This window comes from Oryctolagus cuniculus, chromosome 20 (genome assembly GCF_051225735.1).
Source record: "Oryctolagus cuniculus isolate XC-2025 breed Fujian yellow rabbit chromosome 20, ASM5122573v1, whole genome shotgun sequence".
NCBI lineage: Eukaryota > Metazoa > Chordata > Mammalia > Lagomorpha > Leporidae > Oryctolagus > Oryctolagus cuniculus.
The window spans coordinates 43,713,908-43,725,000 of NC_142886.1; the positions used below are offsets into that span (position 1 = coordinate 43,713,908).

The 11,093-nt window shown below is 52.4% G+C and overlaps 1 protein-coding gene across 1 annotated transcript in view; it reads right to left on the reverse strand.

Annotated features, from left to right (window-relative positions):
• Positions 1-11,003: 11,003 nt before the first annotated feature.
• Positions 11,004-11,093, reverse strand: part of LOC100358221 (alpha-1-antitrypsin-related protein) — a 48,757-nt gene continuing 48,667 nt past the window's right edge. The window contains exon 5 of the mRNA XM_089322547.1: positions 11,004-11,093. This exon is cut by the window's right edge and continues 196 nt beyond it. Coding sequence (XP_089178673.1) covers positions 11,089-11,093 — 5 coding nt within the window. The 3' untranslated portion in view covers positions 11,004-11,088.

An 11,093-nucleotide genomic window follows, 5' to 3' on the forward strand; every position in this document is an offset into this window, starting at 1 on the left:
CCAGTGGCTCACTGTCCGTTCCCAGGCCCCCACACCCTGCAGTAGGAACTCTCTCTCTGGGAAGACTCTGCCCAAAGTCCTCGTTAGATCTGCACTCATCCTGGGAGTTGAGGGGGTGATCAGGCCACTGCTGGCCCCCAGCACCTCCGTCTGTGCAGATCAGGAAACACAACATCTCTGCTTGTCCCTCTAGGGCTGCCCCAACAGCACTGCAAACAACTGGAACTTACTGCAGGCTGCGAGTCTGAAGTTCAGCTGTTGGCTGGGTGGCCTCCTCCTCTGCTCCAGGCTGCTCTCCTGGGCTTCCGGATGGCATTCGTTCTGTGGCTTATATCAGCTTCCCTCTGTGTTTAAATTTGCCCTTCTCATAAGGATACCAGTCATCCTGCATTAGAGCCAACCCTGAAAACCTCATTGCAATTTGATTCCCTCTGTAAAGACCCTATCTTCAAAACGGCCACATTTTGAGGTATTGGGAGTTATAACTTAAGCATATACATTTTGGGGGAGATGCAGTTCAACCCACAACAGCATCTCTCTGATGAATGCATAATCTGACAAATAATGGCATGTGAAAATCTGCAAACATGGCAAAGGTCAAAGATTTTTTTTGAACAGTGAAAACCCTGAGTGTACCACCTGGGTTCCACCATTAACATTTTACTATGCTGACTTCACACATATTCTCTGGAGTGATGACATCTTTTGCAAGTAAGTAAACCACCTCTTCGGCCAGATGGATCTTGCTAGATAGCAGGTGCAGCACTTGCTGCGTGGGTGAGTTTCAGGCCTTGTGCTTCCTCTGCCCTGCACCCTTGAGTGGGGCACGGTCTGTCCTCTGTCCACATTGATCCTGGTGACAGTCTTCTGAGAAAGCAAGAGAGAGATAGCATATCTACAAAGCCTGTGCTTCTTTTCTACAACGAAATTTGTAATTCAGAATTGTTCACTGAACTTACACAGAGCTCACATACAGCAGTGTGTGGCCAGGGTATGACAAGATGGCTAAGTGACTCTACACAACACAAGGTGCTTGAATGCATGCATGCTTGGTTGGCTGAATCTACTTTTTCATAAGTCTGGTTTCTGTGAAAATGACTAGCAATCAAAAAAATGTCCAGACACCAAACAAAAGAAATGCCCACCAGGACCAAAACTGTGTTCTTCTTAGAAGAAACTTCGATGGTGTGGTTACTGAGGTGGCTCAAGATGACCACTACGCTGAAGCGTAATGACGATTCACGCTGCTTCTGTGGGGTCTTTACTCCCACTCGGCCCTCGTCAGTTTCTGCCCTGTCCTAGGGGTGGAGCCTCCCCAGCTGTAGCCACAGGGATCAGAGCTGCGTATTTTTGGAGACCTCAGCAGGGTCACCGTCTGAAGGCCAAGTGGAAAGCCTTGAAGATCCAGCCAACAGGAGGAGCAAAGCAATGTTTATCAGGGCAGTGACTCTGGGCACTGCTGATGCTTCCCCAGGCTGGAAACTGAGTTAATATTAACGGGCCCAAGGTGATGTGGGCTTGTGCAACCGTGGGCCTGGCCACCTCTCCCCCACAGATGGTCCTGTTCCCTCACCCCAACTCTTGCACTTCCTTGTCCTCCAGTGATGCCAGGAAAGAAGGAGGTGGCCTGGGACTGTGGTCAGCGGGAGGGGGTGCTGTCCCTCTGATCTGGGAGTTCACACTTCACGCTGCCACCTTAGCCTCCCGTCAGTCCTGAATCTAGAGGGCGGGAATGTCCGGGAGCGTCTGTCTCTTTGAGTGCACGAGAGCACATGGGTCCAGCAGCCGCCACAGATACGCAGGGCGGGAAAGCAAGCTCTCGGGTCTCCTTGCACCTGGGCGCCTGACCTAGCTTCCTCCCAGTGCTGGAGGGAGCTGTCCCAGTGCAAAGTGTCTCCTGGTGACCCCGCAGAGTGCCTCTCCACGCACAGCAGTGGTTTCCCGTGGGTCCTGGCTGGATCTCCAGCGATGATGACTTGTGAATAGATGGACCCCACGGCCAAATATGTTTGGGAAACTTAGCCCCGCGTCCTCCCACTGGTGTGCTGAGATTTTAAAGGATCTGAGAAGGCTTGCTGCCAAGACTTTTCCGGAGTTTTCTTTTTGCAAACCCATTTGAGCAAAGCGCCTCCTCCCTGCCTCCAGCACAAACTGACAGCCCAGGGACAAGCCTAGGGGACAGGTGCTCCTCCCAGACAGGAGCTGCCTGCCTCCCTGAGCATCCACGCGCCACGCAGGCTCCCCATCTCCCAGCTCCCCTCTCTGCCTAGTTCTTGAGTGAATCTTTGATGCTTTTTTTAGAAATAGAAAGCCACAAAGGAGAAAATAAGAAGCTCTACGATGCTATCACTCAGAAACACTCCACTTCCTATTTAAAAAAAAAAAAATGGTTCCTTATGCAGTTTTGTGAACACGTCGGTCATTTGGGCCTCTGCTGGATGCCATCTCCTGCAGGAAAAGCCAAGGTCACTGCAGGTGCAGGATGTGGCACTGCCTCCCGGGGTGGACGCTGCCACTGCACCGGCCTCTTTCGGTGCTCTTCTTTCTCTCGTGGTCTCTGCCTTCCAGGCACGCTGCCTCCTTGCTTCCTTTAACAGTGCAGCCACAGCCCTGACCCAGGGCCTTTGCACTGCCTGTCCTCGTTCCTAGACACCCACGAGGCTTGCTTTCTCCCCTGCCTTGGGTCTCCGATGCCTCCTCCTTGGCAGGTGATGTGACCACGCGCTATGTGAGTGTGACCACACCCAGCACTTCCTAGCCCCGCCTCGCCTTGTTCTCCACCGTGGGGCTCATCTCCTTCCTCTGCTCTTGGCGAGGTAGCTGCTCACCTGAGTTATTGTCCTCACCCCTCGCTGAGTTCCTGTGGGCAGACATTTTGTCTGTTTTGGTCACAGCTGCACGCCAGCGTCTGGCCTATGCTACCTGCTCAGCAAACAGGTCAACGGGAGCTCGCAGAAGAAAGTCAGTCATGGGCAATGATTTACTTTGATTTTTGTGATTTTCTTGACCTCGCTTCATGCTTTTCCCAGGCTGTGCAGCATTCCATCACAGGGTGCTCCTACATTTACACAATCGATTCCCTATTGATGGATTTTTTTTTTTTTGGTCTGCAAACAATGCTGCAATTAAAAGGAACACTTTTAAAACAAACATTTGTTTTGTTTGTAAATATTTCCATTGGGTAAATTCCCAATAGTAAACTTCCTGAGGCAAAATGTATGTTTTTTCCCACTTTTAAGTATGACTGATGTCACCAAATTATACTCTGGTGAAATCGCACACAATGACCATGTTCCACATATGCTCTTAGCTTTGCGTATTGGCAGCCTTGCAGATTCCTGCCAACCTGATAGCGATAAGCGGCATTCTCTCACTTTGATTTGAGTTCTTAAAATCAAATATGCAGTTTAGATTCTTGCAAATTGCCATTGCTATTTTTATTTTCTTATAGTCTTTTTTTTAAGCTCTACTATTTCACTATAGATTTGAAAGAGTTCCTTAAAATTCAGATCATACTCTCTTTGTTACACCTGCTCTGAAAAGTTTCAGTGTACCCATTGACTGGGTTCATAGCATCGCTGCGTGTGGTTGAATATACATTTTTATAAGATTTATTTATTTGAAAGGCAGAGTTACAGAGAGTCAGAGAGAGAGAGAGAGGTCTTCCATATGCTGGTTCACTCCCTAAATGGCCACAATAGCTGGAGCTGCGCCGATCTGAAGCCAGGAGCCAGGAGCTTCTTCCAGCTCTCCCACATGGGTGCAGGGGCCCAAGCGTCTGGGCCATCTCCTGCTGCTTTCCCAGGCCGTGGCAGAGAGCTGCATGGGAAGTGGAGCAGCCAGGACTTGCCAGCACTGCAGGTGGCCGCTCTGAGTCTTGTGAGACTCAAACTCTGGCCCCACTGCACAGCTTCCTGTTCCCTGCTGCCCCCAGGCCCCTGTAAGCCACCGTTCTGCCCCTCGCCCTGTGAGCGTGCCTCCTGAGGTCGGCTGCTCCAGGATCTGTCATTGGTGACCGGCTTCTTTCACCGAGCACAGTGTGCCTAGGGGTCACCCATCCTGCAGCACAGGTCAGAATTTGCTTCCTTTCGAAGGCCGAGCATGTCCTTTGTTTTGTTCATTCCTTCGCTTGCCAGTGGACAGAGGGTTGCTTCTCTTTCTTCGTCTACTGCGAATGCTGCTGCTGTGGACCCGAGTGTACAAGGTTCTGCTCCCGACCCCGATGTCTATTCAATGGTCCAAACCCTGACGTGTGGTTGCTGCATCCAGGCTGACTCCATTGCCATCTAACCAAGCCACACCCATACTTTTCCCCATAGCACCTGCACCAACCTGCATTCCCACTGACAGTGCACAGGGGTCCCGATTTCTCCACGTTGTTGCTAGCACTTGTTATTCTCTGAGTTTTTTTTTTTTTTTAAGATTTATTTATTTATTTATTTGAAAGTCAGAATTACAGAGAGGGAGAGACAGACAAAGGTCTTTCATCCACTGATTCACTCCCCAAATGGCTGCAACAGGCAAGCCTAGGCCAGGCTGAAGCCAGCAGCCAGGAGCCAGGAGCTTCTTCCAGGTCTCCTCCATGGGTGCAGGGCCCAGGCACTAGGGCCATCCTCTGCTGCTTTCCCAGGTGCACCAGCAGGGAGCTGGATCGGAAGAGGAGCAGCCGGGGCTCGAATCGGCGCCCATACGAGATGCCGGCGCTGCAGATGGTGGTGCTGTGCCGCAGGCAGCCCTCCGAGTGTTGTTGTTTTTTTTTTTGTCTTTGTTTTTTGCTTGTTGTCAGTAGCAATCCCGACACACATAGGTGTGGGGTGTTGCCTCATTGTGGTTCTGGTTTGTGCTTCCCTGAGCACTGTTGACGGTGAGCCCCCTTTCCATGTGTCCGTCGGTCATTGGGTATCTGGAGAAACGTGTGTTCAAGTCCTTTGGCTACATCTCAATCAGGGCTTTTAAAAAATTGTTGCGTTGTGGGGTTTTGTATGTACACCTCTATTCACTCTGGAAATTAGCCCCTTACCAGGGACACGATTCATAGGCACTTCCTCTCCTTCTGTGCTAACTTTCTCGCTTGGTTGATTGTCTCCTTCTCCTCACAGAGCCTGTCCATTTGGATGCATCCCAGTTTGTTTTAATATTGGTGTCAGACCCGAGCAATCATTGCCAAATCCAAGGTCTTGAAGTTTTCCGCCATGTTTTCTTCAGAGATTATTAAAGTTTGAACTCCTATATTTAGGTCTTGGATGCACTTGGACTTACTTTCGGACACGAGAGAGGTAAAGGTTCAACATGAGGCTCTTGCAGTATGGAAATCCAGTTTCCTCAACACCTCTTGCCAAAAACTTCTTTCCCTCATTGAACGTTTTAGCACTTATAATCAAAGTCAGCTGACCTCTAGGAGGGTTTATTCCCGGATTTTTATTGTATTCACTTAGCTTGTATGTCCTCATGCCGGTGCCACACAGCTTGGATTCCTGTACCTGTGAAATCAGGACTGTGAGAGCTCCCACTTTCTTCTTTTTCAGGACTGTTTGGCATCTCTTGAGTTTCCACATAAGTTTTAGAGTGGATTTCTTTACTTCTCCAAAAAGAAAAAAACCAAAACCCATCGGAGTGGTTCTGACAGGGATTGTGTTAAGCTGTAGGTTACTTTGGGGAGTCCTGACATCGTGACACGCGGTAGGTTCCAGGCCCTGAGTGTGGAGTGTCCGCTGACTCATCTATGTCTCCTTTAGCCTCTTTCAGCGATGTTTTTACATTTTCAGTGAGCAAGTCTATCAGCTCCTTGGGGGGAGTTTAGTCTTAAGTATTTTTTATGCGTTTAAGGTGGCTTTTTCCCTTCATTTTTTAAAAAAGATTTTATTTGTTTTATTTAACAGGTAGAGTTACAGACAGTAAGAGAGAGAGACAGAGAGAAAGGTCTTCCTTCTGTTGGTTCACTCCCCAAATGGCCACTACGGCCGGAACTGTGCCGATGCCAATCCGAAGCCAGGAGCCAGGTGCTTCTTTCTGGTCTGCGATGCGGGTGCAGAAACCCAAGGACTTGGGCCATCTTCTACTGCTTTCCGAGGCCATACCAGAGAGCTGAACAGGAAGAGGAGCAGCCGGGACTAGAACCAGCGCCATATGGGATGCCGGTGCTGCAGGCAGAGGATTAACCTCCTGCGCCACGGCACCACCTCCCCCCCCACCTTTCATTTTCTTTTAGGATTGTTCATTGTGAGGATGTGGAAGGATGACTGGGGTTTGTGTGTTGATTGTGCATCCTGTCGCTTTCTGGGTTTGTTTATTGGTTCTAACAGATTTCTGGTGTGTTGGTTTGTGGGATTTTTAGGGTGTCCCACAGAGAAGAGCTTGTCAGCTGTGAATGCAGAATTTTACTTTCTTCCCAATGTGATAACTTTTATTTCTTTGTTTCTTTTTTATGAGGCTAATTCAAAGTTTGTGAAAAATGGAATTAAAATACGTTTATTTTGGCACAAACATGCGTCGTGCCTGCATAGTTCTTCAGAGCACACATCTTCCATGAATTTTTTGAAGACGCTGTGTATGTTCAGGGTCATAGAAGAACAACACTGTCTTTCACATCAAGGATGGAGCAGCCCGTGGACTTGTCATAGATGGCTTTTACTATGTTCATATAGCTTCTTTATATTCTTAGTGTATTGAGTGGTTTATTTTTTTAAATCGTGAAATTTTGTTGAATTCTTTCAAATGCTTTTTCTGCATCAGTTGAAATGTTGTGAGTTTTCCCCTCGGAATGTTATAGATTGCTTTCATGTCAGGCCGTCACTGCATGGCCTACTGTGCTGTTGAGTTCTGTGGCCGGTGTTTCGTTGGAGATTTTTCTATCAGTGTTGTAAGCATGATTTCTCCCACACGTCTCCAGATGCTCACTTGGGGACTTCGCCAGCTCCCGAGAGGCCCCTCTCCTGTCCCTGCGGGCTTACGTGTCCCACTTGGAAATTAACTACATGTACACAGGGTGAGCTGCTGAGCTGGAGACGCAAGTCAGGGAACCAGCAGGTGAGAAGGGGCCGTGAACCCAGATAAGAGAAGGGCAGGTGGCAAAGGAGAGAGGCAGCCGGGTTATCTGAGCAGTTAATGAATACACGTTTCCTCTCAGCCCCGAGACCGACCTAGCACACGGTCAAGGGCAGCAGGCCCCTGTGGCGGGGGTGGAGTGAGGGGGTTGAGGATCCTGATGTCCTCTGGGATTCTGTTAACAGCTGTCATAGGCTAGAACGCCCCAGCCCCCTCACCCCCTCCCGGAACAGCCGCCCTAGCAACTCGCATCTCGCAGCTGTTAATCACCTCTGGATTGATTTCCCCCGCTCCTCCCATCATTCTCAGTGTCCACAGGAGATCCAGAGAGGTGCCAGTATTTGCGTAGGTCACACAGCTGCTCTGACCTCTCTGCTCAGGAGCCTCCAAGAGCGGGCTTGGATGTTTGGATTCCCACAGATGCAGGCCCTGGCTCTGGGCCTGGCCACACAGGTTGAGACCCAACCTGGACACCAGCCCTGGGCATCAGCCTCAAGGACCCTGGGGCTGCAGGGCTTCTGGCGGCTGCTTGTTGACTGCTTCTCAGGAGCCTGGGAGAGTCTGGGTCCGTGCTGACCCCAGGCTGGCCTCCCTCCCTGCCAGCTGGCATCAGAGCAGCTGCTCCCAGGGGGCCCTCCTCTCGTTCTTCTCTCCCTCCCCTGGACGGAGCAGGTGTCTGTGTGGTTGCTGACCCAGGGAGTGCTGGGAGGGGAGCCATGTGCCACCTGTGCCTCCCGTGTCAGACTCAGTCCTACCTGTGCAAGGGCCTGGGTCAGATACTCTGATCAGATGATATGCTCACGGTGAGAACCTTCGCCCGTCACGGCTGTCTGAGTCCCTGTGGGCCTCTTGTCCCTGCTGTCCACGATTGCCCAGGTAGGAAGTTTCCAGCTCTACCTTCATCCCTGCAGTGTCTGCATCCCACATGGGCTCTGCTTTGAGTCCCCAGTGCTCTACTTCCCATCCAGCTCCCTGCCATGGCCTGGGAAAGCAGCAGAAGATGGCCTGAGTGCTTGAGCCCTGAACTCATCTGGGAGACCCTGGTGAAGCTCCTGGCTTCAGCCTGGCCCAGCCTCAGCTATTGTGGCCATTTGGGGAGTGAACCAGCAGATGGAAGATCCCCTCGCTCTGTGTGTAACTCTGCCTTTCAAATAAATAAAATAAATCTCTAAAATATGTGTTTTTTGTTTGCCTGAGATATTTCAAAAGGCCTGACTTTAAAGTTTGAAGTCTTTCTTCTGCTTTATCTGGTCTATCATGAGGCTTTCGACTGCATTTTTTCTTCAATGTAATGAGTTCTTTGCAAGATCTGTTTGGTTCTTGATCCAGATTTCTGTCTGTCTGTGTGCTGAATTTCCTATAGGTGTCAGGATTTTGTTGTCTTAATTTTCATGAACCCCCCCGCTCTGTACTCTTGTATCTTGTTGAGCTTCCCACTAGTCAGTTTTTTAATTCTTGTTTTTAAAAGACTTTTTTATTTATTTGAAAGGCAGAGTTAGAGAGAGGCAGAGGCGTAGAGAGAGAGAGGTCTTCCATCTGGTGGTTCACTCCCCAGATGGCTACAATAGACGGAACTGTGTCAATCTGAAGCCAGGAGCCAGGAGCCTCTTCTGTGTCTCTCATGCCACAGGTACAGAGGCCCAAGCACTTGGGCCATCTTCTGCTGCCTTCCCAGGCCATAGCAGTGGGCTGGATGGGAAGAAGTGCAGCCACATCTGGAACTGGCGCCCACATGGGATCCAGCACTGCATGCAGTGGCTCTGCCCACTGTGCCACAGGGTGGGTCCCATTGTTTGAATTCTGTACCTGGCATTTCATCCACTCTCTCTGTGAGGTCTGTTGCTCCAGGGGTAGTGCACTCTTAGCAGGTGTCATGTTACCCTGCCCCTTTGTACCTCTCCTGCCTCCATGCAGGTGTCATGTTACCCTGCCCCTTTGTACCTCTCCTGCCTCTGTGTTGGTATTGGCTCATCTGGTCTCTCCTTGTCTTCAGCTGCTGCTACATTCCTAGTGGAAGGATTTTCCCTGAAGCTGCCGTTCCCTTCAGCTGCCAGTCTGGTGAGCTGGCTCGGCTTTGGTACAGCTTTGTACAATGCTGCCATCTCCCCACGCTTCTTCTGCTGTGACTGATGGCAGCGGTGGCAGGGGCACCGGGTGCTCATTCTCAGTCCCCATGGTGCCGTGTGGGCGCCAGGGAAGTTGGGACCCACAACAGTGGGGGCAAAGGCCAGGTCTCTGGGGTGAACACTTGCATTCGCAGTGGGCACGTGAGATGTTCCAGGTGGCAGGGGACAGCGGACAGGGGAAGGGAGAGGCCTCGAGTCTGAGGGGGGACAGTGCCCCAGGCTCCGGGTTCTGGGGGGCATAACCACCTGACCTGTGGTGCAGGCACTGTGAGGACTGGTGCCTGCGAGTCCCGGTCATGCTTCCTGTCTGGCTAGGTCAGTGGGGGTGTGTCGTTCTCACTGCCGTGGTGCGATGTGCATGGTGTTGCAGGGGTAGAGACCCAGGGGCTCCCGTCTGACAGATCAGCATGAGTGCCCACAGAGGCTGCGTTCTCACGATGGTCCCACACTGCTTCTGCTCCGGGCTGTGATGGTGACACTGGGACTTGCTGAAGGAACTCAGTGCCTGTGCCATGGAGCTCCCCTCGCTGGGCTGTAAGCCTGCGAAGACCGAGGGTCCTCCCTGTAGCTGGGACTGCCCGTGCCTGGTGCAAGGTAGGGTGGTGTCCTGGGGGCACTGTTCTCCCCGAGCAGGGCAGTGAGGAGTTCCTGTGGCTGCGGGGATGGGAACAAGGCTGCTTGTCTGGGCTCTCCAGGGTCCGAGTGTCTCCTGGGCTGTCATCCAGGCTCTCATTCACCTCCAGATGGAGCTGCTGGAGTGTTGTCTGGGTTCTTGTGTGTGAGCGCTGGGACCCCTCATGTGCCCTCGTCTGTCCCTCAGGGACCTGCTTCCGGGAGAGCTGTGCAGGTCCCTGGGGCAGTGATGGAGCAAGCACACAGGCGGACGCCCAGGTCCAGTCCCATGGAGAAACCTGCCGGAACTGCTGGTGGGAAACCCCCCGGGGAGAGCAGCAGTGGCCGAGCCTGGGGAGGTGACACGGCGGCCGAGGGGGGACATGGCTCCTCCCTTCTTGGCTGCAAGTGCAGCTGCACAGGGCCGGCTGTGAGGTGCCGGGTCTGGCGGGTGCCACGGGAGAGTGAGGGATTCTGGGGTGCATGGGGAGGCTTGGCAGGGACACGGATGTGAGGCACGTGGGCCGGAGTCTGGGCCGTGTGTGAGCGCAGGAGACTCCAAGGCAGCCAGAAAGCACGCGATTTTCCATGGGAAGAGGACTGAGAGGCTGCGGGAGCCGTCGGCCTGCTGCGGAGGGGTTCACAGGACTTGGGGGCTCCCCCCAGCGGCTCACGTGTCAGAAGGCCGGTCCCTAGTCGGGTGAAGTGAGAGGTGCCGGCACCTGTAAGGTGGAGACCCTGGTGGCAGGTCCGGGGGACGCGGCCCCACGAAGGAGCTCACAGAGTTCTCGGGGATCCCCACTGAGTGGATTGTGATAGGAGAGAAAGACCCGCCCCTCTGCAATCGCTGACTTCCGGTCTGGTGAAGTGACCTTCCCCACCTGCCCGCTTCAGAGGTGAGGCGCTCCTCCCTCAGACCCGTCTCAGAGTGGAGCAGGCGCTGGCCCCTGGGTCCCGTTTGTTCAAAGCTGGGAGCTGAAGAAACCCCATTTCTTTGCAAGGATTTAGACCTCCCTTTACAGATCCCTTAGGCCTTTGGTTGCAGCAAAGGATAATGAACTGACATTCACTGCTGTTGGCACAGGTGCCTCATGAATATGCATGCAGGGGCCCAGGAGGACCAGGTGCCTCATGAATATGCATGCAGGGGCCCAGGAGGGGACCTGTGGCCGTGATTCCGTGCAGAGCATCGAGGCACAAAGGGAGACTCAATGGAAAATCTGCAGGTGACACTCGGGGGGCCCTTCTTTAATGTCGTGCAGGGAGGGGCCCGGCCTGGCGACAGGGGCTGAGGGCAGAGAGGAGATTAGT